General features: G+C 36.6%; 2 protein-coding genes across 5 annotated transcripts in view; both read right to left on the minus strand.

Annotated features, from left to right (window-relative positions):
• The window catches only part of LOC116264422 (B3 domain-containing transcription repressor VAL1-like), a 28,940-nt gene extending 13,429 nt beyond the window's left edge, over positions 1 to 15,511 (minus strand). For 2 of the 4 annotated variants that reach the window (XM_031644625.2, XM_050080649.1), the window contains exons 1-8: positions 15,223 to 15,511; positions 14,912 to 15,040; positions 13,366 to 13,447; positions 13,136 to 13,237; positions 11,698 to 12,524; positions 11,451 to 11,547; positions 5,268 to 5,442; positions 4,420 to 4,496 (exon numbers count right to left, since the gene is read on the minus strand). In XM_031644625.2, the coding sequence (XP_031500485.1) occupies positions 4,420 to 4,496; positions 5,268 to 5,442; positions 11,451 to 11,547; positions 11,698 to 12,524; positions 13,136 to 13,237; positions 13,366 to 13,447; positions 14,912 to 15,040; positions 15,223 to 15,224 (1,491 nt within the window). In that variant the 5' untranslated portion in view covers positions 15,225 to 15,511. Of the gene's footprint in view, positions 1 to 4,419; positions 4,497 to 5,267; positions 5,443 to 5,775; positions 5,873 to 11,450; positions 11,548 to 11,697; positions 12,525 to 13,135; positions 13,238 to 13,365; positions 13,448 to 14,911; positions 15,041 to 15,222 lie in introns of all 4 variants that reach the window. The other 2 variants (XM_050080648.1, XM_050080647.1) reach the window with 2 other exon arrangements.
• A 5,083-nt stretch (positions 15,512 to 20,594) lies between these two features.
• On the minus strand, positions 20,595 to 23,087 carry LOC116263788 (uncharacterized). Its single transcript, XM_031643568.2, has 3 exons — positions 22,927 to 23,087; positions 20,975 to 21,029; positions 20,595 to 20,898 (listed from the first exon to the last, which is right to left on the minus strand). Exons 1-3 carry the CDS (start codon positions 23,009 to 23,011, stop codon positions 20,739 to 20,741), a joined length of 300 nt encoding a protein of 99 aa, XP_031499428.1. The 5' UTR covers positions 23,012 to 23,087; the 3' UTR covers positions 20,595 to 20,738.
• Positions 23,088 to 24,586: the final 1,499 nt, after the last annotated feature.

Raw genomic sequence — 24,586 nt, forward strand, 5'->3', positions numbered from 1 at the left:
GAATCCATCATCTAATGACCTTGTGTCGTCTTGCTCTCGGGAGATACGTAATTCTGACTTACATAATATGCCTGAGTGTTCCATTGATGCTTCTCATCCTGATGATTTACCTATTGCACTACGTAAAGGGATCTGACAATTTACAATTCATCCTCTTTCTAAATTTGTTAGTACATCTTATTTGGGAAATCATATATGCAAATTTATTGATGCCTTGTCAGCTACTTTAGTTCTTATATCTCATGAACAAGCTCTTTTGGACTCTAAGTGGTACCAAGCGATGAAAGAGGAGATGGACTCTAAGTGGTACCAAGTGAATCCATCAAGGTATGTTTATTAAAGAAGGCTATATACGGTTGAAGCAGAGTCCTAGAGCATGGTTTCAAAAATTGTCTATGTTGTATCCAAGTTCGGATTTCATAGATCTCCTCTAGATCATTCATTGTTTATAAAAAGGTTTTCACAAGGTATGATGGTTATGGTGATATATATGAATGACATCATTTTAACTGGTGAAAAGAAATACAAGATACAAAAGAGTATCTCAAACAACACTTTGTTACTAAAGATCTTGGCTCTCTACGTTGTTTCTTGGGGATAGAAGTAGCAAGAAGTAAAGAAGGTTTAATTCTTTCCCAAAGAAAATATGTTCTTGATTTGCTCCAAGAGACAGGTATGACTGGAACCAGACCTGCATCTATTCCTATGAACTTTCGTATTCACTTATATGATGATAAATCTGAACCTGTGGATAGCAAGTCATATAGATCACTGATTGGAAAGCTACTATATGTGACCACAACTCGGCCTGATATATCTTTTGTTGTGGGAAAACTGAGCCAGTTTATGGACAAGCCAAGAAAAGCACATTGGGATGCAGCCATACTTCTATTGAAATTTCTAAAAGGTTCTCTTGGAAAAGGTTTATTATTTAAAAAGGGTTCATCACTCCAAATAGAAGCTTATTCTGATGCAGATTATGCAGGCTCTATTGATGAAAGAAAGTCTACTACGGGATTCTGCATTTTTGTTGGACGTAACATAGTTTCTTAGCGAAGTAAGAAACAAGCTGTTGTGGCTTGATCTAGTGCAGAGTCAAAATACCGAGCCATGGCTCAAACTGCAACTGAAATTACTTGAGTGAGAGCCATGTTAGAAGGTCTTGGAATTCAGATAGAACAGCCTATAAAAATACACTGTGACAATAAAGTGGCTACTTATATAGCCAATAATCATGTCTTTCATGAACGAACCAAACATATCAAGGTGGATTGTCACTATATTATAGACTTATTTCAAACATGGATTATTTCTACTAAATATGTTGCTTCTGAAGATCAAGCTGCAGATATATTTACTAAAGCTCTTCCTATATCTGATTTCACAAAGTGTTGTAACAAGCTGAGCATGATAGACATCTATGCTCCAGCTTGAGGGGGAGTGTTAAGAAAAAGTTATGTTTTGAGGTTTTTTGCATTGTTGAAACTTTTATTAGGTAGTTCTTTGAATTTTTCAATACTTATTGGACTCTTTATGTAAAGGGTTAAACATAACCCTAATTAGTTCTCTTTATTATATTAGAAGGGTGGGAGTCATAAGGAATTAACGAGCTCTCTTCTCTCTCTCGTGTCTTCTCTCAACAGTTCTATCCTCTACATCTTCATTCTTGTGGATTCGACATTGAAGTTCAACTTCAACAATTTTGACTTTAAGGTTGGGTTTTCTGACCAAAGAGATGTGTATCCAATGGAGCTAGCTTAGTTGCTAACTCCTCCCTTTGGTTGGGTCTAAATGGGGGATCTTGGGAATCGGGTACATAGAAGGGTCAGATTGAGAAAGAGAGGGAGGGGTCAGAAGTAGCAATGAGTTAATCAAAGCAGTACCGATAGTCCCCGTTCTGACAACCAGGCGGCCCAGGCCAGCATGTATCTCTATTTCTCTTCATCCAGCTACTGGAATTGCACATCAGCCTTGCAACTGTGAACTTCAGTCGTGCCAATAGGCGAATTTCAATGTTGACCTTTAAAGGCATATGTCATGAGCAAAGTGAACCGTAGGGCTAAGGTCAGTGCACAACTATAGGCAGCGACAAAGCGAAGCGAGTGTGCTTATGAAAAGTGATGAGCTAATGTCATTCAAAGTACTCTCATGATCCAACAAGAAGAAAAAACCAACTATAGTGTCTATTAGTGTAAAGACCAATAGGTATGCTATATTGATAGGTCCTTTGAATACCACCCCTCTCATCTTGATGGCAATGTTTATCTGTATCATACGATACGGACGCATATCGTACGATATGTATCGTATAGGTCAAAGAAACTTATACGATACATCTTCGATACACGATACACGTGCGTATTGTACGCGTATCGCACGTATCGTGCTCGCACAATACGGGCGATACACCCCTGTATCGTACGATACGGGTTAAAACACAAATTTTTTTATTTTTTAAAGTTTAAACACTCCTTCCTCTCTCTCTTCTTGTATTTAAAGACTCCAAAAGATGTAGGAGGGAGAGATTTTGCACATTTTCATCAAAAATAACCAAGGATTCAGCGATTTTGGAGATATTATTGTTAAATCATGAAAGATGATAACTATATGTTTTGAACTTATAAAATTGTGATGTAATCTAAGTCCTAAAACTCCAAGTCCTAAGACTCTAAGTCCTAAGATTCTATAAAATTTTCAAGTTTAAAATTGTGATGAATGTTTATTATGTTATTTTGAATATCTAATTTCTTATTTTTGAATGTGTTGTTGATACACATGAATGTTCCTTATGTATGATGATCTTTTTTATATTTGAATACATTTTTCTTGATTTCTGATTTTTTGTTCATTTTTTAAGATTTTTAATAATTTTTCTCTATTTTTTATTTTTAAATATTTTTTAAAACTAAAAAAATAATTTTACAATACGCTACGCTACGTTTACGATACGTTACGATACGATACAATACGATACGACGTATAGGTCGGCCCGACCGATACGCGATACGCTATGCCTTTTATAACATTGCTTGATGGTGTCGGGAGCCATCAAAGCTTGACGAGTTCCCTTAAGAAAGCACGTACTCGCAAAGCGAATCGACAAAGCACTCGCAAAGCTCCTCTTTTTCATAATGTTTTCTGTGCATCCTTTTGATAATAAGCTTGGATATGTTCCTGTGTATTGGTACATGTCCACTCTTTTTTTAGAACATTGTCATTAGGTTCTTATTGAACCTTCATTTGTGTTTTTTTCTGCCACTTGACCTTGGCTTGTTTTCCTTGTAGCAAAGAAAGCTATATATTTTTTTGTCTTCATGATTATTTAGAAAAGTGTATAAATATATATATATATATATATATATATATATAGAGAGAGAGAGAGAGAGAGGGAGATATAGATTATATATATATATATATATATATATATATATATATGAATTAATTCTTTAAATGTATTTTTATCCATGCAATTTGAAAATTTGAACTTCCCCAGTGCTCCTCCAGAGAAAATCTTTTTTTTTTTGTTGCCCTAATTCATGATATAAATTTAGTAAATTCAAAAAGGGTAGATTTATTAATCTGATCAAGAATGATTCAGATAAGTACGAAAAATTAGTTTAAGATTTACTAAAAGAAACTTGAGTACAGATACACAGACATATATAGTCCCTAGATTAACAGTTCAGAAATTTGATTTGCATGAACATTGTCCAGTTTACGATGAACTCAACTATACAAATGTTATGGAATGTCCAGAACTATATAATTGGGAAAAGAAATTAAAATCAGATGTGTAAGTCAGATTATATGAATTGACAAATATAAAACCCTTAAAAAACTCATTTTACAAAATCCAATTTTCACATTGAATGTTTGTGTTTAAAAGAATTGAAAATACAAAAACTAATTGAACAAAAATTAAATAAGATTCAAAATAATTTCTAAGACCTAAAATAAAAAAAATTAGAACAGACACTAGGATATATCAAAAGAATTTTGAAAAAGTGAGAAAATATTACGAAAATATCTTGAAAATGACCCAACGTTTTCCTTAACAAAAGGCTTATGTAGTTTTGGAGATTAAAAAAAAAGTGATGGTCTCAAAATATCCCTCATATTCATGGTCGAGGCGTAGCACCTGATTTCGAGGAGGGCACATGGCACCATTGTATTGATCAAGGAATTGAATCGATTTTCTATCAATTTGATTTAAATTGGCCGATTCAGGCTCACATTTACAACATTGATTAAAACAGTCCACATTTTGCAAGAGAGGAGCTATATTTGGCACCTAAGGTTAAGCCTCAAAGACACTGATGGACGATTCAACATACTCCTCCCAGGAAAATGATCTAGACATGTGGAAATCAATATTAGCAACCATAATATTGAAAGGTACTGTCTGACAGTGTTACATACCTGATGAGACAGAGTACTTGAAGCCTTCCTGAATCCCATGACAAGTTTCCCTTCTGGATCTATCCGACTAAATGTTACTGGGGAGACACAATGAACTTTTAGCACCCAGTGAATGGACTGTAAATCAAAAGATGATAAAGAAACTAGAGAAAAGGCTTGAAAAGTAAATGCATTTCTATTTGTAAGAAAATAACACCAATAAAAGCTTTATTCATAAATTTGCCACCAACAGAAAAAGGATGCAGAAGCTTAGGTTTAAGAATGAACTACAAAACCAAGCCCCAGAATTTTACAAATTAATGAATGAAAAAAGCAATGATTCAAGGAAGCAAATTTTCAACAGCCTGTCTTAGAACAGAAAAATTCCAAAAAAAAAAAAACGGACAGTGTGTGAAAAATGATTTGAAGGTAGAAGGATACTAAAAGATCACTCAGCCATGTATATAATATAAATATGCATGCAGATGCACACGGGCTTGTAATGATCTTACATACAGATGTTGGACGTATCTATCCAACATTCAGACATACTTAACTTGTAGCTGAAGAATAAAGTCCAATCTTCGAGTTATTACTTTTATCTTCCATATGTGACATCATTTTTTAAGTGCGAAACCAAAATTTTGTGAAAACTAAGGGTACCAAATGATCGCGTATGCATAAGCTCAACAAAATATATCAGATATTCATGCAAAACATAGGCCAAGGTCCAAGACCTGTTAAATGTAGCATTACATGGAATGCATACTTTTCAAATGTAATAGTTTCTCCTATCGGCAGAAAAGAAGTCAATGAGAATAAATAAAAGCCGACTAAAGCAATGACATCAGTTAGGAGTCTATCGTTACCTATATCACCAGCTTGCAGCTGCATAGACTGAATGCAAGATGTTACACCTTCTAACACATACATCCTGCTGTTATTGTTAGGCCAAAATCGAAACTGGAATACCCATTCCTTTCCATTTGCATCTTGAATTCTAAGAGGCAATCCTTCAGGATGTGAAATTGCTGGGAAGTATGCCTAGTCATGGTTAAAATTCAAAAACAATTCAAAGCCGATCAGAAGGGCTGATAATGATCAGTAATCCAATGAAGAAGCAGCACAAAATGATAGAAAGGTAAATGTCTTCAACTGAACCATCTGATTATTGCACAAAACACACCAAACCAAAACATGCATATTAGGGCATGCGTGCTCATGCACATTGATACATCCTATGAGGAAGTATTAGATCAGTCTGAAATCAATGGTACTTCATGTATTCTTAGTAAGTGAAGAATGAATCACAAAAGTTAGATCATTCCTTGACACCAATTTCAAAGAATATATAAAAAGAAAATTTATAAAGTTTACCTCTGCACATTTTTTTGGTAGCACTAGGCGTCCTACACGACCTGCATCGCTAGCACTTAACATTTTCTCAAATAAAGGAGTGACAACAGAATTTGAGCTAAGAAAAGGTCAAGGATCACAAATTTCAACTGGATATAAACAGGCAAATAAAACAAAGATGTGAAAGTGCTTCAATATGTTGCAAATATATAAAGTATAACAATTTAAAAATAAACATCTAAGAATATTAAAACAATATGATGGATATGTTAAGAAATATGATTTCTTATTGTTGTTATCTCTTAATTAGGTATTATCTTAGTTAAGAGCTAGTTTAGGATTAGTTAGGACTTAGGAATTAGTTTAGGATTTAGTTTATTTCTTTCTTTTCTCTTTATTTTTTATTTTTTATTTTTTTATTTTTTTATTATTTCTGCCAAACTAGCCGTTGGCAGTTCCAACAGCTCTATTAAGAGCTGTTGGAACTAGCCCAACGGCTAGTTTAGCTCATCTCTTCTTATTCTCTCTTATAAATATCCTTGTAACAGTCTTTGTAAAGAATAAGCTGTGTTTTACAGCCTTTATATTGTTTATTGAATGAGTATTACTCTTCTTCACTTGGCCTTAGTGCCTTTTTGGTATTATATGTATTCTTTGTGACTGTTATAGTCACTTTTCACATGGTATCAGAGCCATTGGGCTGATTCTCAAAGCTTGTTAAAGGCTGCTGCTGAGATTTTATGTTGCTGGTTTGATTGAAGAGATTCTTTGCTGGAGGATATAATTTCTTGAAGGCCTTTTTGCTGCGGTTGCTCACCAACTGTTTGGTGAAATTTCTAGAAGAGTTTTTTCTTGACTTCCTTGGAGATTATTGTTTCAAGTATTGCTCTCATGGAAGACTCCAAAGTTTCAATTGAAGGAGGAAGCTATTATGCTCCATACAAGCTTGACGGAACCAATTATACACTATGGGCAAAATGTTTGGAAATGCATATCAAAGGAAAATATTTATGGGGCTTCATAAGAGGTACGTCTATCCCTCCCACTCTCAAGTTGACCAAAATAGAAAATGGGATTGAAAAACAACTAGATGGAGTGGAAAGACAAAATGCTATGAATGAATATTACAAAAAATTAGACGATTGGGAAGCTAAAAATTCTAGGATTAAAGAATGGATTTATGGAAGTATTGAACCTAGAATTGCCCAAAATCTTATGTATTATGAAAAGGCTAGTGAAGTTTGGGAATATCTTAAGGGAATGTTCACCCAAAAAGATATGGCCCGAAAGTATCTTTTGATTCAAAAGGCCCAAAGTATCAAGCAAGGAGAGAAAAATGTTAGAGAATTTTTCATGGAAATCTCTAGTGTATGGAATGAATTAGATCAACTAAGTCCCGAACTAGGGTTGGACTGCAAATGCCATGAGATTAGAAGAAATGAAATAGATGAATTTCGGTTTTTTCAATTCCTTCAAGGGCTACGGCCCGAATTTGAACAAATAAGGTCAGCCCTTCTTTCTTCATCCTCTCCTCCACTCATTCATGAACTTCTTACAAAGCTAAGTGGAGAGGAAACTAGAATGAAATTATCCAAAGAAATGGATAAAGATAGTGTTCTTGTCTCAAAACAAGAAGAAGAAAGAGCCTTAGCCGCCTCTAGACCTGGAAACAACATCAAGTCTTTTAGACCTCCTCACTTTAAGAATCAAATTAGAGGAGAATATAAAGTTATTTGCCACTTTTGTCATGAACCGGGTCACATAAGACCTAGTTGCCCAAAGTTGAACAACAATGAAGGACAATCGCGGAATCTTGGAGGAAATTTTCTCAAAGGAGGAACTTCATATCCACAAGGAGGGCAACACAACCGGGGAATTTCATTTCCTCAAGGTGGACATTACAACATTAGACAATTTGATCAAAGAAAGGCCGCAAATGTCACAAATGAAGGATGTGATCTATCATCTATATCCACAACGTTGAATCAAATCATGACAGCCCTTCAACCCATGATCAAGGAGTCAAATTCCGGAGCACTAGCAACAACGGCATCCATCTCCAACACTCCTGGTATGTTTTCTTGGCTTTTAGATTCTGGTGCATCTTTTCATATGACACCAAATATATCATCTTTGACCAAATTTGAAAGAACAAGAAAAGAATCAAATGTTGTTACCGCCGATGGAACTTCTTTAAGTGTTAAAGGGATTGGGAATTTTGAAAAAGAATTTGGAAAACAAAAATTTTTTGTTCCAAAAGTTAGTTATGTTCCTAAACTTAATCTTAACTTACTTTCTGTGTCACAAATCTCAGATCTTGGATTTGATGTTGTTTTCTCATCAAATAAATGTTTGGTGCAGGATCACCAAACCGGGAGATTGATTGGGGAAGGTTTTAGAAAAGGGGACCTTTACTACATGGACAATTTATGCATCCCCAAAGAAAAGTTTTGTCACTATGTTGAAAATGTGGACATCAATGTTTGGCACCAAAGATTAGGTCATCCAAATGTTAGAAAATTGTCTATGATGAACCCTACCAAGAATATTTGTATTGAAAATTTTAAATGTAATGATTGTATACATGGAAAAATGAAATCTTTATCTTTTGGAGAAAGGAACTTCTTCTCTTCTTTGCCTTTTGAGCTTGTTCATTCCGATGTATGGGGACCCTCTCCTATCATGTCAAAAGGAGGGCTATCATATTATGTGATCTTTGTTGATGACTTCACTAGGTATTGTTGGATATATTTCCTAAAATATAAATCCGAAGTTTTTGAGATATTCAAAAATTTTCACATGTTAGTACAAACACAATTCAATGCTAAATTAAAAATTTTAAGGACTGATTCCGGAGGTGAATACATTTCAAATGAGTTCGAAAGATATTTGAAAAACTATGGGATAGTCCACCAAAAATCTTGTCCAAGAACACCTCAACAAAATGGACTTTCAGAAAGAAAACATAGGCACATAATTGAAACAACAAGAACCCTTCTTATTTCCAAAAATGTGCCTAAAAACTTTTGGGCTGAAACCGCACTTGCCTCTGTTTATCTTATAAACAGAATGCCTTCAAAAGTTTTACATAATACCACTCCGTTTGAAAAATTATTCAAGTATGAACCCGATTTCAATAGACTTCGTATTTTTGGATGCAAATGTTTTGTTCTTAATGACAAGGCTGATAAGCTAAGTTCAAAAGTTATTGAATGTGCTTTTATTGGTTATTCTGAAACCCAAAAAGGCTACAAATGTTATGACTCAATTAAAGACAAGATCATTGTCTCAAGGAATGTAAGGTTTTGTGAAGATGAAAGTGGTTTTAAAAATTGTGGGGAGTCACAACACAATAATGATTATTCCTTTTTATTTAAGTTCCTTTCTCAATGTGATGATGAAATGCATGATGGTGATGATAGCAACACTGGTGGTAATGATAGTAGAATGGCCAAGGATATAATCACTTATCATAGAAGAAACCGGCAACAAGAAGTTGGTGAAGAAGAACATCATGAGACCATTGATCTCCAACCAACTCAAAGTGGAGAAAACCTTAGGAGATCCACTAGAAATGTAAGACAACCCAATAGGTTTGTGTCTTATGAAACTTTTATTCCATCTCATAGAGCTAGAATTAATGCCATTCACTCTCACTTTGAACCTTCTACTTTTAATGAAGCATCCAAATATATTGAGTGGAAGAATGCCATGTTAGAAGAATTGGATGCCTTGAGAAAAGCCCAAACTTGGGAAATACAAGATTTACCTATAGGGAAAAAGACTATTGGATGCAAGTGGGTATACAAGGTGAAAACTAAAAGTGATGGATCCCTAGAAAGGTATAAAGCAAGGCTTGTTGCCAAAGGTTACACTCAAGAATATGGTATTGACTATGAGGAAACATTTGCCCCTGTAGCTAGAATGACTACTGTTAGGACCCTTATTGCTTTAGCATCTGTTAAAAACTGGAATATCTATCAAATGGATGTTAAAAATGCCTTTTTAAATGGGGATCTTATGGAAGAGGTTTATATGGAAGTACCACCAGGGTTGTCTGTTCCTCAAAGGAAAGTTCTTAGACTTAAGAAGGCTCTTTATGGCCTCAAACAAGCTCCTAAAGCTTGGTTTGACCGTTTTAATTCTGTTATTTCTGATTATGGGTTTCATTCTTGCTTAACTGACACTGCCTTGTTTGTTAAGTATACTACTGCAGGTATCATAATTCTTCTACTGTATGTTGATGATATGATCATTACAGGTAGTGATAAGGAAGGTATTAAAGAATGTAAGAAATTACTACAAGAAACTTTTGAAATGAAAGATTTAGGTTTTCTAACGTACTTCTTGGGTATTGAGGTTGCATACTCTACTAGAGGATATTTTTTGTCACAAACTAATTTTGCTGCAGAGATCATTGCTAAATCAGGCATAACAGATGATAAGGTCACAGAAACTCCTGAAGCAGTAGGAAGCAAGATGAAGATTGATGATGGAGTTCCACTTGCCAATCCCACTCCTTACCGACAACTTGTGGGATCCTTGATGTACCTTAGCATCACTCGGCCTGACATTGCTCATGCAGTTCATACTGTGAGTCAATTTCAACATGCTCCATCAACCGTTCATATGGGAGCTGTTCTTCGTATCATCAGATATATTAAGGGAACAATAAACAAGGGAGTATTTATGTCTTCCTCTTCCTCCTTGAACTTGATTGCTTATACTGATGCTGATTGGGGAGGAGATCCTAATGATAGACACTCAACTACTGGATTTTGTGTTTTTCTAGGAGAATCACTCATCTCATGGAAATGCAAAAAGCAACAGAAAGTCTCACTATCCTCTACTGAAGCTGAATATCGAGCCATGGCTTCTACAACTATGGAAATTGTCTGGCTTCGCCAAATGCTCCTTGATATGGGAATAAAGATAGAAGAACCCACTGATTTATGCTGCGACAACAAGAGTTCTATCTACATTGCCAAGAATCAAACATTCCATGAACGAACAAAGCATATAGAAATGGACTGTCACTATGTTCGTGAAGAATTTTTGAAGAAGACTATCAAACTTCCATATGTCTCCTCCGAGTTCCAGCTGGCTGATTTCTTCACAAAGCCTCTATGTTCTCCCAGATTCAACTTTCTTTTAGATAAACTTTCGGTGATAGCACCGTAAGTTTAAGGGGGGGTGTTAAGAAATATGATTTCTTATTGTTGTTATCTCTTAATTAGGTATTATCTTAGTTAAGAGCTAGTTTAGGATTAGTTAGGACTTAGGAATTAGTTTAGGATTTAGTTTATTTCTTTCTTTTCTCTTTATTTTTTATTTTTTATTTTTTTATTTTTTTATTATTTCTGCCAAACTAGCCGTTGGCAGTTCCAACAGCTCTATTAAGAGCTGTTGGAACTAGCCCAACGGCTAGTTTAGCTCATCTCTTCTTATTCTCTCTTATAAATATCCTTGTAACAGTCTTTGTAAAGAATAAGCTGTGTTTTACAGCCTTTATATTGTTTATTGAATGAGTATTACTCTTCTTCACTTGGCCTTAGTGCCTTTTTGGTATTATATGTATTCTTTGTGACTGTTATACTTCATGTATTCTTAGTAAGTGAAGAATGAATCACAAAAGTTAGATCATTCCTTGACACCAATTTCAAAGAATATATAAAAAGAAAATTTATAAAGTTTACCTCTGCACATTTTTTTGGTAGCACTAGGCGTCCTACACGACCTGCATCGCTAGCACTTAACATTTTCTCAAATAAAGGAGTGACAACAGAATTTGAGCTAAGAAAAGGTCAAGGATCACAAATTTCAACTGGATATAAACAGGCAAATAAAACAAAGATGTGAAAGTGCTTCAATATGTTGCAAATATATAAAGTATAACAATTTAAAAATAAACATCTAAGAATATTAAAACAATATGATGGATACTTTCCGGATATTTTCTGAAGCTCTTGAGCAGTGATCCTTGGGCAGTATCGAGAAAGTATTGACTGATTTTTCACCTTTCCATCAGTGTAAGAGCTGATAGAGCTAACTTGACTTTGTGTCTCCTTAGAAGACCCTAGACCTGCATGGCAGGTAGAAAAGTATTGCTTCTGCGACGATTGTAAGTATCCCTGTTGTTGAGGATCATTTGAATGTTTCAAATTGGTTTCCCTTGAGAAAGGCAGAGAAGGACCAGAAACATTTGAAATGCCATCTTTCAACAAGCTAGGTAAATGTTTTATATTGAGATATGAATCCTGTGGTTCACATGTAGGAACATTAACAGATTTTTTCCTTCCAAACTCCTCTGCAGAAATAACTTTTCCAGCTTCATTGCTCTTTCTTCCTGCAATGTAGCTAGGATCCCTCAAACCATCCATATATGCCTCCTGAACGAAAGAGCTATCGTGACCAACATCTGAAATCCTATTGCCAAGATTATCATAAATATGGAACTTCATGGTACTGTGACTGTTGTCTGAATCCTTTTCATGGGAGTCTTCGACATTCTTCTTCTCCATGGAGCAGGTTGCAGGGCACACTTTACCTGGAAATCTATCACTTGGATTTCCAGCATCAGGATGTCTCATCCCTGGATATGACTCAGAATTCTGGGATATATAGTGCCAAACAAGGGGCAGTTTCTGTAGCTGTCTGAGATCAGATCCTGTCGGTGGAATCTGACCCCATACCTTCGAAGACTGATCTGTCAGGCCATCAAGGTGAGACAGAGAAGGAAACCAAGATGGTGGTCTGAACAGGCTCTGTTCCTAGAAAGCAAATTTGTGTGGGAAAAAAATGGGAAAAATATAAGATTAGACCAATTTGCAAAAGCATCCACAGGAAATGAAAAGAGCATGCGATGATCTTATGACCCTAGTTTTGCAGCTTGATTTCCAGTAGAATTACATGATTTTGCCTCTAGGATGACTCAGATTTTGAAATCTTGGACCAAACCAGCCTGCATATTTTCTACGCATCTCTCAGACTGACTCTTTATTCTAAGATGACCATTTTAAAATATGCTGAAACTTAAAATTTAACAAGTAGAACATGAAAAACAAAAATGGAACACAAAGCTACTGACTTCATTGGAGGCTGGAGCAAAGGCCATCATAAAGGTCAAAACAAAGTGCACTGACAATGTAAACCCTTCTGAATATTACAGAATGTTCAAGGCATAAGCTGCAGCAACTTCCTAAACCAAAAGGTGATTGCTACTATAAGATGTCTGATAGGCAAGGATCCCTAATGAAAGAGATGCAGAAACCATGGTCCAATGACTCCAATCGCCACATAGATTGACATTCACTTCAATAAGAGAAACAATTAAGAGCCATAAAAGTGCACATACTACTTATGGAAATATATCAAGACTTACCACACCAGGTACATTTTTTTTGGCACAAATGACACATTCTACTCCACCGGCATCAAGAAGATAGTATCTGTGAACTGAAGCAATGCACCCACAATGCAAACGCTGTCAAGGAAATAACTGTCGCTGGTAAACAGACAATATCCAAAAAGCTGTGCACGTACATTGACAGAAATATCATATAAGGTCCATAAATAATTCAAGAACAAATCTTTCAGGTTTCAGTCTCCAACCTTTCCACATGTTTCGCAGTTCCTCCACCCAGCAACATCAGCATGAAAATCTTCACAGAATCTCTGTTCTTCATATGCAGAACTACAGTAGAACCCCCCCAAAAAAGTATGAGAACACATCAAGGAATGCAGAAAAATACGCAAACCGGTATTTTTCTATATAGATGGTCTGGTCAAAGATTTTCAAAACTACATGCTGTTTTCGTGTTTTAATTACGTATTTGCTTTAAAAATTTTCTTTCAGCGCATAGTTCCACTTCCTTTTTATTATCCATTCCTTCTTTTAGCCTATGCTACTTAATCATCTTTGGTTTTGTATATCTTTTTCAGCAATGAGAAAATGTTGGTAGGTTTTTATTTTTGGTTTTCTTATCTTGGCGGGAGGAAGACAGATAATTATGGCCTCAACAAGGACAGATATAAACAGTCGTATGAAAATTTTGTGAGCAGGTAGAGAAGGAACAAGTGAAGCACGGATGCCCTTGATACAAGAAAGTTTACATTCCATCAATTACGTATGGAAATGAAAAACCAGCAACTTGATGGCCGGAAAATTGTTGACATTTGATTAGCGCAAAGGACATGGAAAGGCAAACCGCCAAACTGGCTTCAATGAAGAATCGTAAGACCCAATTCAAGAGAGAGAGCGCCACACACACACACACACAGAGAGAGAGAGAGAGAGAGAGACCAGGCATATGTACCTTCAAGAGGCTCCTCTGGAATTTCAAGCAAAAACATGACCTGAGGTCATTTATGCTTTCTCTATGCATTTATAGAAGGAATTCTAATCGTACAACTTCATAAGAGAAAAATTAGATCTCATATTCAGACAGCACTCCGAGATCAGAAGCCTCAGAATCAGAAGGGAGTCGATAAAATTTGTATATTTATCACGTCTATTTAGGTGAGAAAAGCTGCGATCGGCCAAATCCACGTGTCTGCCTTAGCTTTTGAAGTTGCGCGCTATTTTGAAATAGGTTGAAGAGAAACCGTGCAAATCCATAAATAGCATGCATTGAGCTCCTCTGCTACGAATGCGGAAAGAAAAACACGAATGAAGCTAAAACTCACCAAGTCCCATGTTCAAGCAGAATTCGACGAACCATGACACGGTTAAGATGCTGCCTCGAAAATTTTATACATAACAACAAAAAAAACATATCCCCTCCTTTTCAGTTTTCAGCCCAATCATACATCGAAAAAACGTGATCATTACAGGTGAAGGACAACGTCTTTACGCAATTTGTTGCACAATATCGAAAGAATTAGCAAAATTCTCAGCAGGAAGTCAAAACAAGCAAGACCATTCGAAACAGAATCCTCGACTACACTCCAAAGATCTTGCAAGCACGAAGAAGCGGGAGAGTGTTTCAAAAAAGAAAAACTAGAGCCGGACGCCTCATCGCGCGGGTAGAATCGGTCGAGCGAGAAAAAGAGAAATAGCAAAAAACGAGACGACAGTTCGTCCTTCAATCTCCAGCTAGCAAAAGGCCATAAATAAGAGAAAAACACACAATCATGTCAAAAACACGAAATAACTTACCCGCAGCGGTAGCAAAGCTCCACGATCTCACCGGACCTCAGCATCCACCCCTTCCGCCATTTCTCCGCTCCGGAAGCGCGGCACTGCGGGTTGAAGCAAACCTTCAAAGGAGAAGTGCTCTCCGACATCCTTCCATCCCACAAACACAAAAGGAAAAACAAATTCAGATATACCGGAGGGCATTCCTCGAGCAAACCAATGGACAGCGGGAAGAAATAAAGAGCCTCCCTCGCAATTTCTTCAAAAAAGGGAAACCGAAAAGGGAAAGCAGTTAATGAAATAGGCAGAAACAGAAACAAAGCGATACGGACATGGCGAGGGTTTATTCCCAGTTCGCCTCACTCGACCTCGATTCTCCTTTGCACCCGCCTATTCTCCGCTGCCGCTTCGCCGGCGAACGCCGTCACCGACCGCCGGTGGTTCCCGGCGACTCGTATGCATGGACTGGGAGGGTCATGCAGGCACGTAACGCGCTCCCCCACACTTTTCTCACCCAAAAGCACACATCGGACACACCCCCTCACACATTCGTTCGCTGTCCCTCGCCGCTCATTTTTCCTCGAAACCCCTCGCTCTCTCTCTCTCTCTCCGAGTCCTCTCGCCCTTTTGTCTCTCTGCCCACGGCTTCTCTCACCCCTCTACACTCGTCCCCTCGGTCGGGGTCCAGTTCTCATTGCAAATTTACAGATATGCCACTGGTAGCTGCCAAATGGAAGTTAGTTACCCAAATAGTTCATTTCCGCGGCTGGCTTTTACTGACGCTTTGGTTTCTGGGAGCGCTTCAATTCGTTAGTCACAAAGGCGAACCGCTTTTTGCGACGGTTATTATGTTTTTCAAAAAAATTTTTTGTGTGACGATAAAAAAACCTAATCCTTCGCCCAACACTTTATCCACTTAAAGTTTGTCAGGAAGTTTTATAAAAGCAAATTAAGAAATTATTTCAAAAGTATACCAAAAAGTTTGGGATAATCAAAAACGTGGACTTGTTTTTTTCAATAGTTAAAAGAAATGAGATATGGTTAACATAAACAAGTCAAACGAATCAAGTTAGAACTCTACATTGTATCGTCAATATTTGTACTAAATTACTTCAAATATTTGTATTAGGCAATATAGTTCATGCATTTCCTTTGATGAGTTACTTCATGGATTATATCTTTTAGGGGGTGTTGAATAAAACATATATAAAAATATAATATAATATAACATTTAAACATAATTAATCAGCGGAGTCTAATTAATCCCTGTTGAAGAGCTTCACATTTTATATGATTACGTTAGGAGCAAAAAAAAAAAAATCATTATGGAACTTCATGGTCGAGGCTTACCTTCAACTGGGGACGTAAAACTGTGTCTACTTTTTAAGACATTTAGTCACGGCCATCCAGCTCTGCCACTAATTATTTTGTCCTTTTGTTAATTAAACTTACCTCTCGACCTTGAATGAAGTGAAGGAGGTAACCTGTGTTCGCCCACACATGTTCGGCCCTCCTCCTCGCTTTTACATAGGGATGTCAATCAATCTTATTTAAAGATTACATCTAATCAAACTCATAAAAGCATTGATATGGATATAAAAAAAATTGATTGCCAATTAAGAATTCAGATCTGATTGGGATATAAGGAAGAATGACATTTGAACCTGGAATTCGATCGGATATAGTTTTATATGATCGTCGTATGTTCAACGTTTATAACATGACAGTTTAAAAATCAAGTTCAGGTTAATCCAAAAATCAGATTTGGATTGTGAATTTGGATTTTGGATTCACATATAGTATATATTTTTTCATCTAAATTTGAGTATGAATTTGAATCTAAATATGTAGGTACAGTAGTAATATATACATCTGATTCAAATCTAATATGTTGACATCCCTACGAATGCATGACGGGCTACCAACTTTGGATCCTCCAATCGTCTCATTTTCATAGCCAACAAAGTAAGGGTGGTTTCTTCCAACAGCTACCGTTCATCCTGATCATAAACTTTTGCCAGAATTTGTATTGGTAAGTTTGGAAAGAACATTTGAAGGTAATGTTTGATCCATGAGAATATATGTTTGTTTTTTCCCCTAAGCAAAAAAATAAGTTCGGGCATTGGGCTGGGCACCCGACGGATACTCCTGACCCAACTTAAAAAAAAAAAAGGCACCGGTTCGATTCAATAAGTTATTGGGGCCTGACTAAGCCTGGTTCGGCCCATAAAATTTTTTAATATTCTTTTTATTGATTTTTATATATAATTATAATATTTTATTATAATTTAATTATATTTGTATAATATTTTATGTTGCAAATATGTATTTATAAATTTTCATCAGGTCAGGCCGGAACTTCAGTTTCGGATGTTCAGCTGGGCCTAGGCTAGGCCTACAAAGAGATGGCAGGCTCGTGATATACACTTCTTTTATGGGGCATTGGTGAGATGGAAGCCTGCCTGCCAAATAACAACAAGTAGAAGCAATTTTCATTTAGGATCCACGGTTTTAATAGTAATTTCAAAAGGGGATTGCTCATAATTCAAAACTTTTAATATGAACCAACGTTTTTGAAACTTTTAATATGAACCAACGTTTTTGAAGTCACATGACTTTCAAGATCTTGTACCTTCGAAATCAAGATAGAGGAAGGGCAGATAAGGGGTTTGGCGGTTGGGCATTAAAAGTGTGGGCCATATCAAGAAATTCTTGAACATAAGACGCAGTTTCAAAATTAAGCCAAAATGATTAGCTTTTCAAAGTAATTTTTTTTTTTTACAATAAGGTTGAGTTTGATAATTTGGGATGAGGCTGCATCAAAAGATGTGCTTCGGAGAATTCTCACTTTGAACAGACTAAAAGTCTCAATTAAGCTTATCTTAAATCCACCTTACACGTGAAAAACCATGGATTTAATGTTGGATGGGGGGTGATCCGATCTTAAATCTATAGAAATCGCTGTAGATCTCATATCCATGATGAAACAAAGACAACTATTCAAGTTCATGAGCCATGATCTTTAGCGGGAATCTTTTGCCGTATATTAAATTTATGAATCTAAAATCCAAACACCCCCATAGTGAATAAAATGTATACCATTTGACAGATCATCTCTTGCCAAGCCCAGAACCAAGGTAGGGGCCCGCATGGACTTCGGCCCCACTTAAAAAAAAAAATTACATGTAAATTTTAAAAAATTTCACTTGTTTTATATAAAAATTTTGAAAAATGATATTTCAGCTCTAATTAACATTTAAAAACTTTAATTCGGCCCCCTCAAGCAAATTTTGTTGGCTCTGCCTCTATCTCTTGCCAATGCAACCTTATCATTATGTGGCTCACTTGGTCTTAAGGGACGCAGCAAAGCTGATCAGGATTACGTCCTTACTTTGGTTTTCATAGGTGCTACTCCCTACACTGTAAAAATGTAAGTGGTTTTGCTGAGCGAAGAACAGCTCACCGCCCTTTCAAACAGAGAGCCCCAAAACAAGGGGAGTAGGGAAGCCTTTTGAAAATCTGTTTTTGAACGTGGATGGTTAACCCCCGGCTCATTTGAGCCCAAATGTAGCTCACTTGACAAGTAATTCATGGTGGGTTAGATATTAAAAAACCTTCTAACTGAGCTCAAAAGCTGCATCATTACCTTCAAAGGATTTTGGCTCATTCCAACGTTGTTACTAAGTTATCATCTTGAAAGGAGATGGCTCGCTTTGCATTAGAGGACAAACATTGTCGTGAAAAAGGTTGCCGCGTATTTTACCATTATAAAAAAGGGTACAGAATGCAGCATGTTTAAATGATCAATAAAAAAAGAATCATAAAAAACAATGTTTATGAGGCTTTTGAGTTCATAAAATTGAATTTAAATATGAGATTTTCATGGTCTTTTTTTTTTTTAAGTCTTCTGTTTTCACACATTATGCATCTGACCTGGATTTATGAAAACAACGTTAAACCACTGCGAACTAGGACAAAGGGGGCACAAATTAATTATTGACTTTAGGTATCAAAAAAATCAGTTTTATGAAAACTTGAATACCAAATTTTCTCAAAAGTGAGCTTTAACCAAGTCCCAATTTTCAGGTTGTCATCAAATCAAGCCAACTTACCGGGCCAAGTGTATGACACTCCTTTTAAAGTTTTTTTTAAATGATTTTACATTCAAAAGGTACTCACATTTAAAAATGTGTGTATTTGTGGTGTTATATGCCATGATTTGTACCGTGGACGTCGTTTCTCTTATCATAAGACAAATGCTCCTAGTGGAATGCCACCATGGCCATTCATTTTCTAGATTAATTCATAAGAAGCCAGTAGTAGAAGAGCAGTAGATTATACTCGGAAAACGTAAAAAAAGAAGTGGCCTTTCTATGGGAATTTATGGTACTTCATTTTTCATATTCTCAAGAATCATGTACTACTTCCATTATCAATGTTAAGTGTAAACATGTTGGCGTTATACGTTTGAATGTTTATTAAGTAGAACATACCAACCCGGGTCCAATCCAGATACAAAAACAACGTCACGGAGAAAGATTCCCACTTCCTTTAAGACACCTTTCCAGATACATGAAGCAGTCATCTAGAGCCTTCAGTTGAGAAGCTGCGCACAGCAACTTGTAAATATCACCAGGTTGTCGATCTGCTTGAAGCTTAAGAAGAACACACCTTGTCATGAAGTAAAAGTTTTTAAGTATAATCTCTCTCTGGCAGCAAGCAGGACTCCCAAGGGTTTTTTACCATCGGAAAGCCAGCCAATATATGGTTGGTGCCTTGGTGATGATGAAGTTTTTCCCTTCAGTGGTAAAGGATAAGAACAACAGATGGAATATATCCCTAACCTTCAAAAATAACGGAGTATATCCCAGCCAGGTCAGGCTCCTCCTTTCAGCTTCCAGTTTATACCTTCGACAATATTCTCTATAAATCACGTTCCCGAGGTTGTTTTCATCATCCTTACTTGGAAAAGAGGTTGTTTTATCACCAACTTTCGGAATCCAGAAACAATAGAGTGAACAGAAGATATCTGTGTTGTGCACGTCTGGTTTAATCATACAATATTCAGAAGTGAACAGAAAATACCCTTGCGTGTGTACGTGTACCTTTCTGTGAGCCAATGCATGTTGTGGGCCTGTGACCCGCCGTCGATAAATCTCCAGTTGCCTCCTCCTGCAAGACAAAGCAAAAGCCTCCCAGCATTCTCAAGAGTTTAACCTGTCTGAATTATCATTCTTCAGCCACCCATCCTATTTAATTTTATGTTTGCCCCTTGCTCGTCTGCTTGCAACATGCAGAATGATATTTTCTCCTTTACTGCCTATGTCTGTCCAGTCTGAATTTGATACAACCCAACCCAGTTCACCAGATGGTAGGAAACAGACGTTCCGTCAGGCAGAGAACCTTTTTAGTTTCATGAAATTTGCAAGTGTTGTCAGCGGAGCCTCTGGAGAAAATTTTGCAGTCCAAATCCTACCACCAGGGGACTGCAGAGAAGTCGCCGTGAAATGCAAGGAGAAACAATTGTACAGTTTATTTTTCCTTAAGCTCAACGGTGAAGCAACTAATACACATTTCCCGAACAAAAAATAGCACAAATTTACAGGTATGTGTATGTGTCAATAACTACACCAATGCCGAGACAATGCGATTCTAGATAGGAATCATTACCCACCTAATTTTTAACAAAAGATAGAATGTCAACTAGAAGAAATAACCAACATTCATGTGATAAATATATTAAACATCTGGATTGACATCAATTGTATTGCAAACAATTATATCATCTCGTTGTGTTTCAAAAATGCTCCAAAAGTATGTACGAATAATGTTCACTAACATAAATATTCTACTCATACAAAGTCTTTGCAGAACGAATTCTTGATATTTTGTTTTTGTGCTTCGATATCCTCTCTTCCGTCTTTTCATTCTTTGATATAGCCTTTTCCAGGGCCTTCATTTTGCGAACTGCCTTTGATCTTCTTGTTGGGGCTGTCTTCTTCAATTTTCTGTAGGGGTTACTATGGATTATTATAAATGACATGAAACATTTCAGTAATAGTGAGGAAACAGAAAAGCATCTACCTGTTAACAACACCAAGAAAAGGCTTCGAACAAGATACTCCAGAGTTGCCGTCCACTACATGTGGGAGAAGGTAATTTCAGATAAGTCAGTAATATCAAATATTAAGTTACTAGAAAACAAACAAGCAAAATGGGAGTGCTTTGAACTTTGAAGGTACACGAAGGCAATAAAAAGTCGGTGGCATATTTCCCTCATCCCATGTTGAAGCAGCAATATTTTTGGCCACATAGAATGCATAAAATAGATCACCTGAGTTGCACATTCTTGACACCAGGTTTGGGGTTGTGATAATTGAATGGAGAACTAGAACAAGGATTAGCATGCACACATACATAGCCCCAGAAAATTAAGCTAGCAGTTAATATAACTGTATGACATCGATGACAAATGGATATCATAGAATTAGAGTATGAGCATATCCAACTGTTCGAGGTCATAAGGTTATGCTCTTCACTGCAAATACAAAATTCCACACTAGAGAACCAAAGCGCACAAGCAGGTAAGGTTATGAATGCAAATTAGTGAACTAGTAATGCTGCTCTTCTTCTAGGATCCTCTTATTTCCTTCAAGCAATATAAGTTATGCATATCTAAAGAAAAGGACCTGGACATGACGACAGATGCCAAGCATTTCAGTGTCCACATGCCTAAGGTTAGGTCACTACATTCAACAACTGATACTCAAATCAACAATGGCTATCAACAGACTAAACACCAACGTGTCCATGTACCCACTAACATACACTAATGACTAACTCAATCACGATAAATTGACATTTCTACATCAGGCTCTGCAAGTAACCAACAAGCGCTAAATCTAAGTTGCCACACCTTTGTGGAATGATTTGTTAGGCATGCGTACCAGTATCAACATAAAATGTAGAAGTAGCTCCTAATCTCAGCTTCTCATAAATTTGCATTGCTTGTAGTTTGACTGGCTAGGCTGCATGTCCAGTGAATCAAAGGGACCAGAGTTTCAACCCAACAATCACTACACGTAAAGTAGATAGCAACGTAGAGAGGAACACACATTCCTAGATTCTTAAAGCAGCTACCATGCAAGCAATTACATAGTCTTGGTACTCAAGAAATGGCAAGTCGCCATCATACCGACGGCTCAACCACGAAGTAGTTAGGCCTTAGGGCCCTTTACATGAATGTTGAAACTTGATTAGCTCGACAAAGAAGCTCAAATACGAGTCAAGCTATTGGATTTAGTTCAAGAATTTGATCACTCATCACACTTATCGTAACACAACAGAATTGGCAATTCAACTCATGCAAGAACTTGGTCACGCTTGACGCTTCACTCGTTTCTCCCCAACCAACAACATAAATGCGAGAAGAAAACAAATTTATAGTTCCATTGATGCTACCGAAATTCAAAAACATGCGCACGCTTACCACCCAAATAAAACACGGGCAAGCTTAACAAATTCGAGTCTGCTACTTGGATTCAAGAACTTGGTGACCTTTCAGACGTGCCCTTAAGATAGAATACGGTCAAATTCATGAACGTCATTGAGTGTTACAAGACGCGCAGCACCAACCAAGGCAAACGCAATCGCAAACAAAAGGGAGCACCGGTAAGTTCATAATTCGGGTCATGTTACTGGAACTTCAAGAACCTGGCGACGCTTGATTCGTTTCCTTAACGTATCAAATTCACAAACTTCATCACGCTTCATATGAGGCGTCACATCGCTCAAAGCAACACCATTTAACCAAAGACGAGATATTCACCATTGAAGCACAGAAACAACGCTACCCACAACTCAAAACTGTTCTTTTTTATCCCAAAAAAAGAAAAAAAAAACAAGAAAGGCAACGAAAAGAAAGGCCCCAACTTATTTTTGCAAAGGAAAAAAAACAGAAAAAGAGATGTCGGAATAGGGTTTTCATCCATACGGACATGGGGGCAAATTCTGGAACAAGAAAGAGAAGATACCACCTTTCATGTAATCCTCGTGTGTCTCTGAAGCGACCTCCATGGGAGCGGCGCCATCATTCTTTTTCTTGTTCCTCTTCTTCGCCATTTTGCTGCCAAAGAAGACTGGAAGCACAGGAAAGAGGGTTTCTCGAGGGCGTTTCCTCTTGATTTATAAAGAGGTGTTTGATAGCGTCGGATTTGAGACTCAGTACTTGAAAAACCGTAGATGTACCTGTCCCCCAAGGTCCTCGTGTTAACCGTGCTGTGAACTTGGTACCACGACCCACCATTTAATTTTGTAAAGGCAATTTGAAGACGTACAATAATCATGTAAAAAAAAAAAAAGATCTGTTCATATGGAATGAATAAAAAAAATCTTATATTTTTTTTTTCCCTCTTCATGAAGGGCATATCCCAACCCTTCAATTTATGAACTGGAATGATTGGACCAAGTTGTACTACTTAAATTTTTCTTATTTTTTGTTGTACTTTTAAACTGATAAAAAAGCTCAAGCTATTGACAAAAAAAACACAAGCTATTGATGTCTTACTGTTGAAACTGTGGAGGTTAATCATCGTTCCTTGTTTTTGATATCTGCATAGTCTGCATCTTATTTCATTGTTGCATGTCAATTTAAAAGGGCTTATAATTCTTATCCATATTAAAAGGGCTTATAATTCTTATCCATATAGGTGTAATTGCAGACTTGGATTTTGTCTACACTACACTACATGAATTTTATACTTGTGTGATAACATGTTTAAAAAATAATATATTATTGTCATCATATAGTGGACATAACAAATGTAATAGACAAAATTGATCATAGAATAGAACAAATAGTTCGAATAAACATAAACAAAATGAGACATGACAGACAAAACAGACATAATTTATCATGGAAGACACAAACATCGGATATAACGGATGAATCGAACATAACAGAAACAAACGTTAGACAAAACAGACAGAACAAACATTTGCAAAACAAACGCTGAACAAAATGAACGTAGTGTTCTCTTCCTAAAATCATCAAACGGTGGATATGAAACATCATTGCTCATGAGGACATGAGAGTAGTGTGATGGACAAAATGTCCTCTCTGTCATGTCCCAGTAGACAACAATCAAACGACCTCTAAATGTCCATCAGAATCAATTGATCTCAATTGATCTTTATCAAACATAAATTTAGCATATTTTCTATATGGACCATTTCCTAAAATTTTTTTTACCAAAGTGAGCTTTTTGGAGGTAAAAGCAACAATGAGTTATGTTCTTGTGTGGATGGAATTTTGGATTTGAATTGGATTTGTTTGGATCCAAGTTGGACCTTTAATCTGAATTGGATTTGAAAGTGCTTACATGGATCTAAATTAGATCTAAAAGTGAAAATTAAGGTTTAATTTGATGTTTTGGATCTAAATTAGATCCAATTTGGATACAAAACTTGGATTTGGGTCATCACCAAGTCTGTCCACTTGCTATTGAATCCCACAGAGATGATTGAAATTACCACGAAATTCTATGGCTGCTACGGCTCAAACATTTAAGCATACCTTTCTATGCGTATATTGTTTTGCTCATATGCTTCATCTATTGTATGTGCTCAATACATAACTAAGAACATCATGTACAGCACATCTAAACTTAGATAAATGACATGATACAAATTTCTGGC

The sequence above is a fragment of the Nymphaea colorata genome, chromosome 11 (genome assembly GCF_008831285.2).
Source record: "Nymphaea colorata isolate Beijing-Zhang1983 chromosome 11, ASM883128v2, whole genome shotgun sequence".
NCBI classification, from domain to species: domain Eukaryota; kingdom Viridiplantae; phylum Streptophyta; class Magnoliopsida; order Nymphaeales; family Nymphaeaceae; genus Nymphaea; species Nymphaea colorata.

Excerpts from the sequence above, each read along its gene's own strand:
- LOC116263788 (XM_031643568.2), bottom strand. The coding sequence starts at position 23,011 with ATGGCGAAGAAGAGGAACAAGAAAAAGAATGATGGCGCCGCTCCCATG. Across the intron at positions 21,030-22,926 it reads ACACGAGGATTACATGAAAG|TGGACGGCAACTCTGGAGTA; the intron begins GTGGTATCTTCT and ends TCCCACATGTAG. Across the intron at positions 20,899-20,974 it reads TTTCTTGGTGTTGTTAACAG|AAAATTGAAGAAGACAGCCC; the intron begins GTAGATGCTTTT and ends TAACCCCTACAG.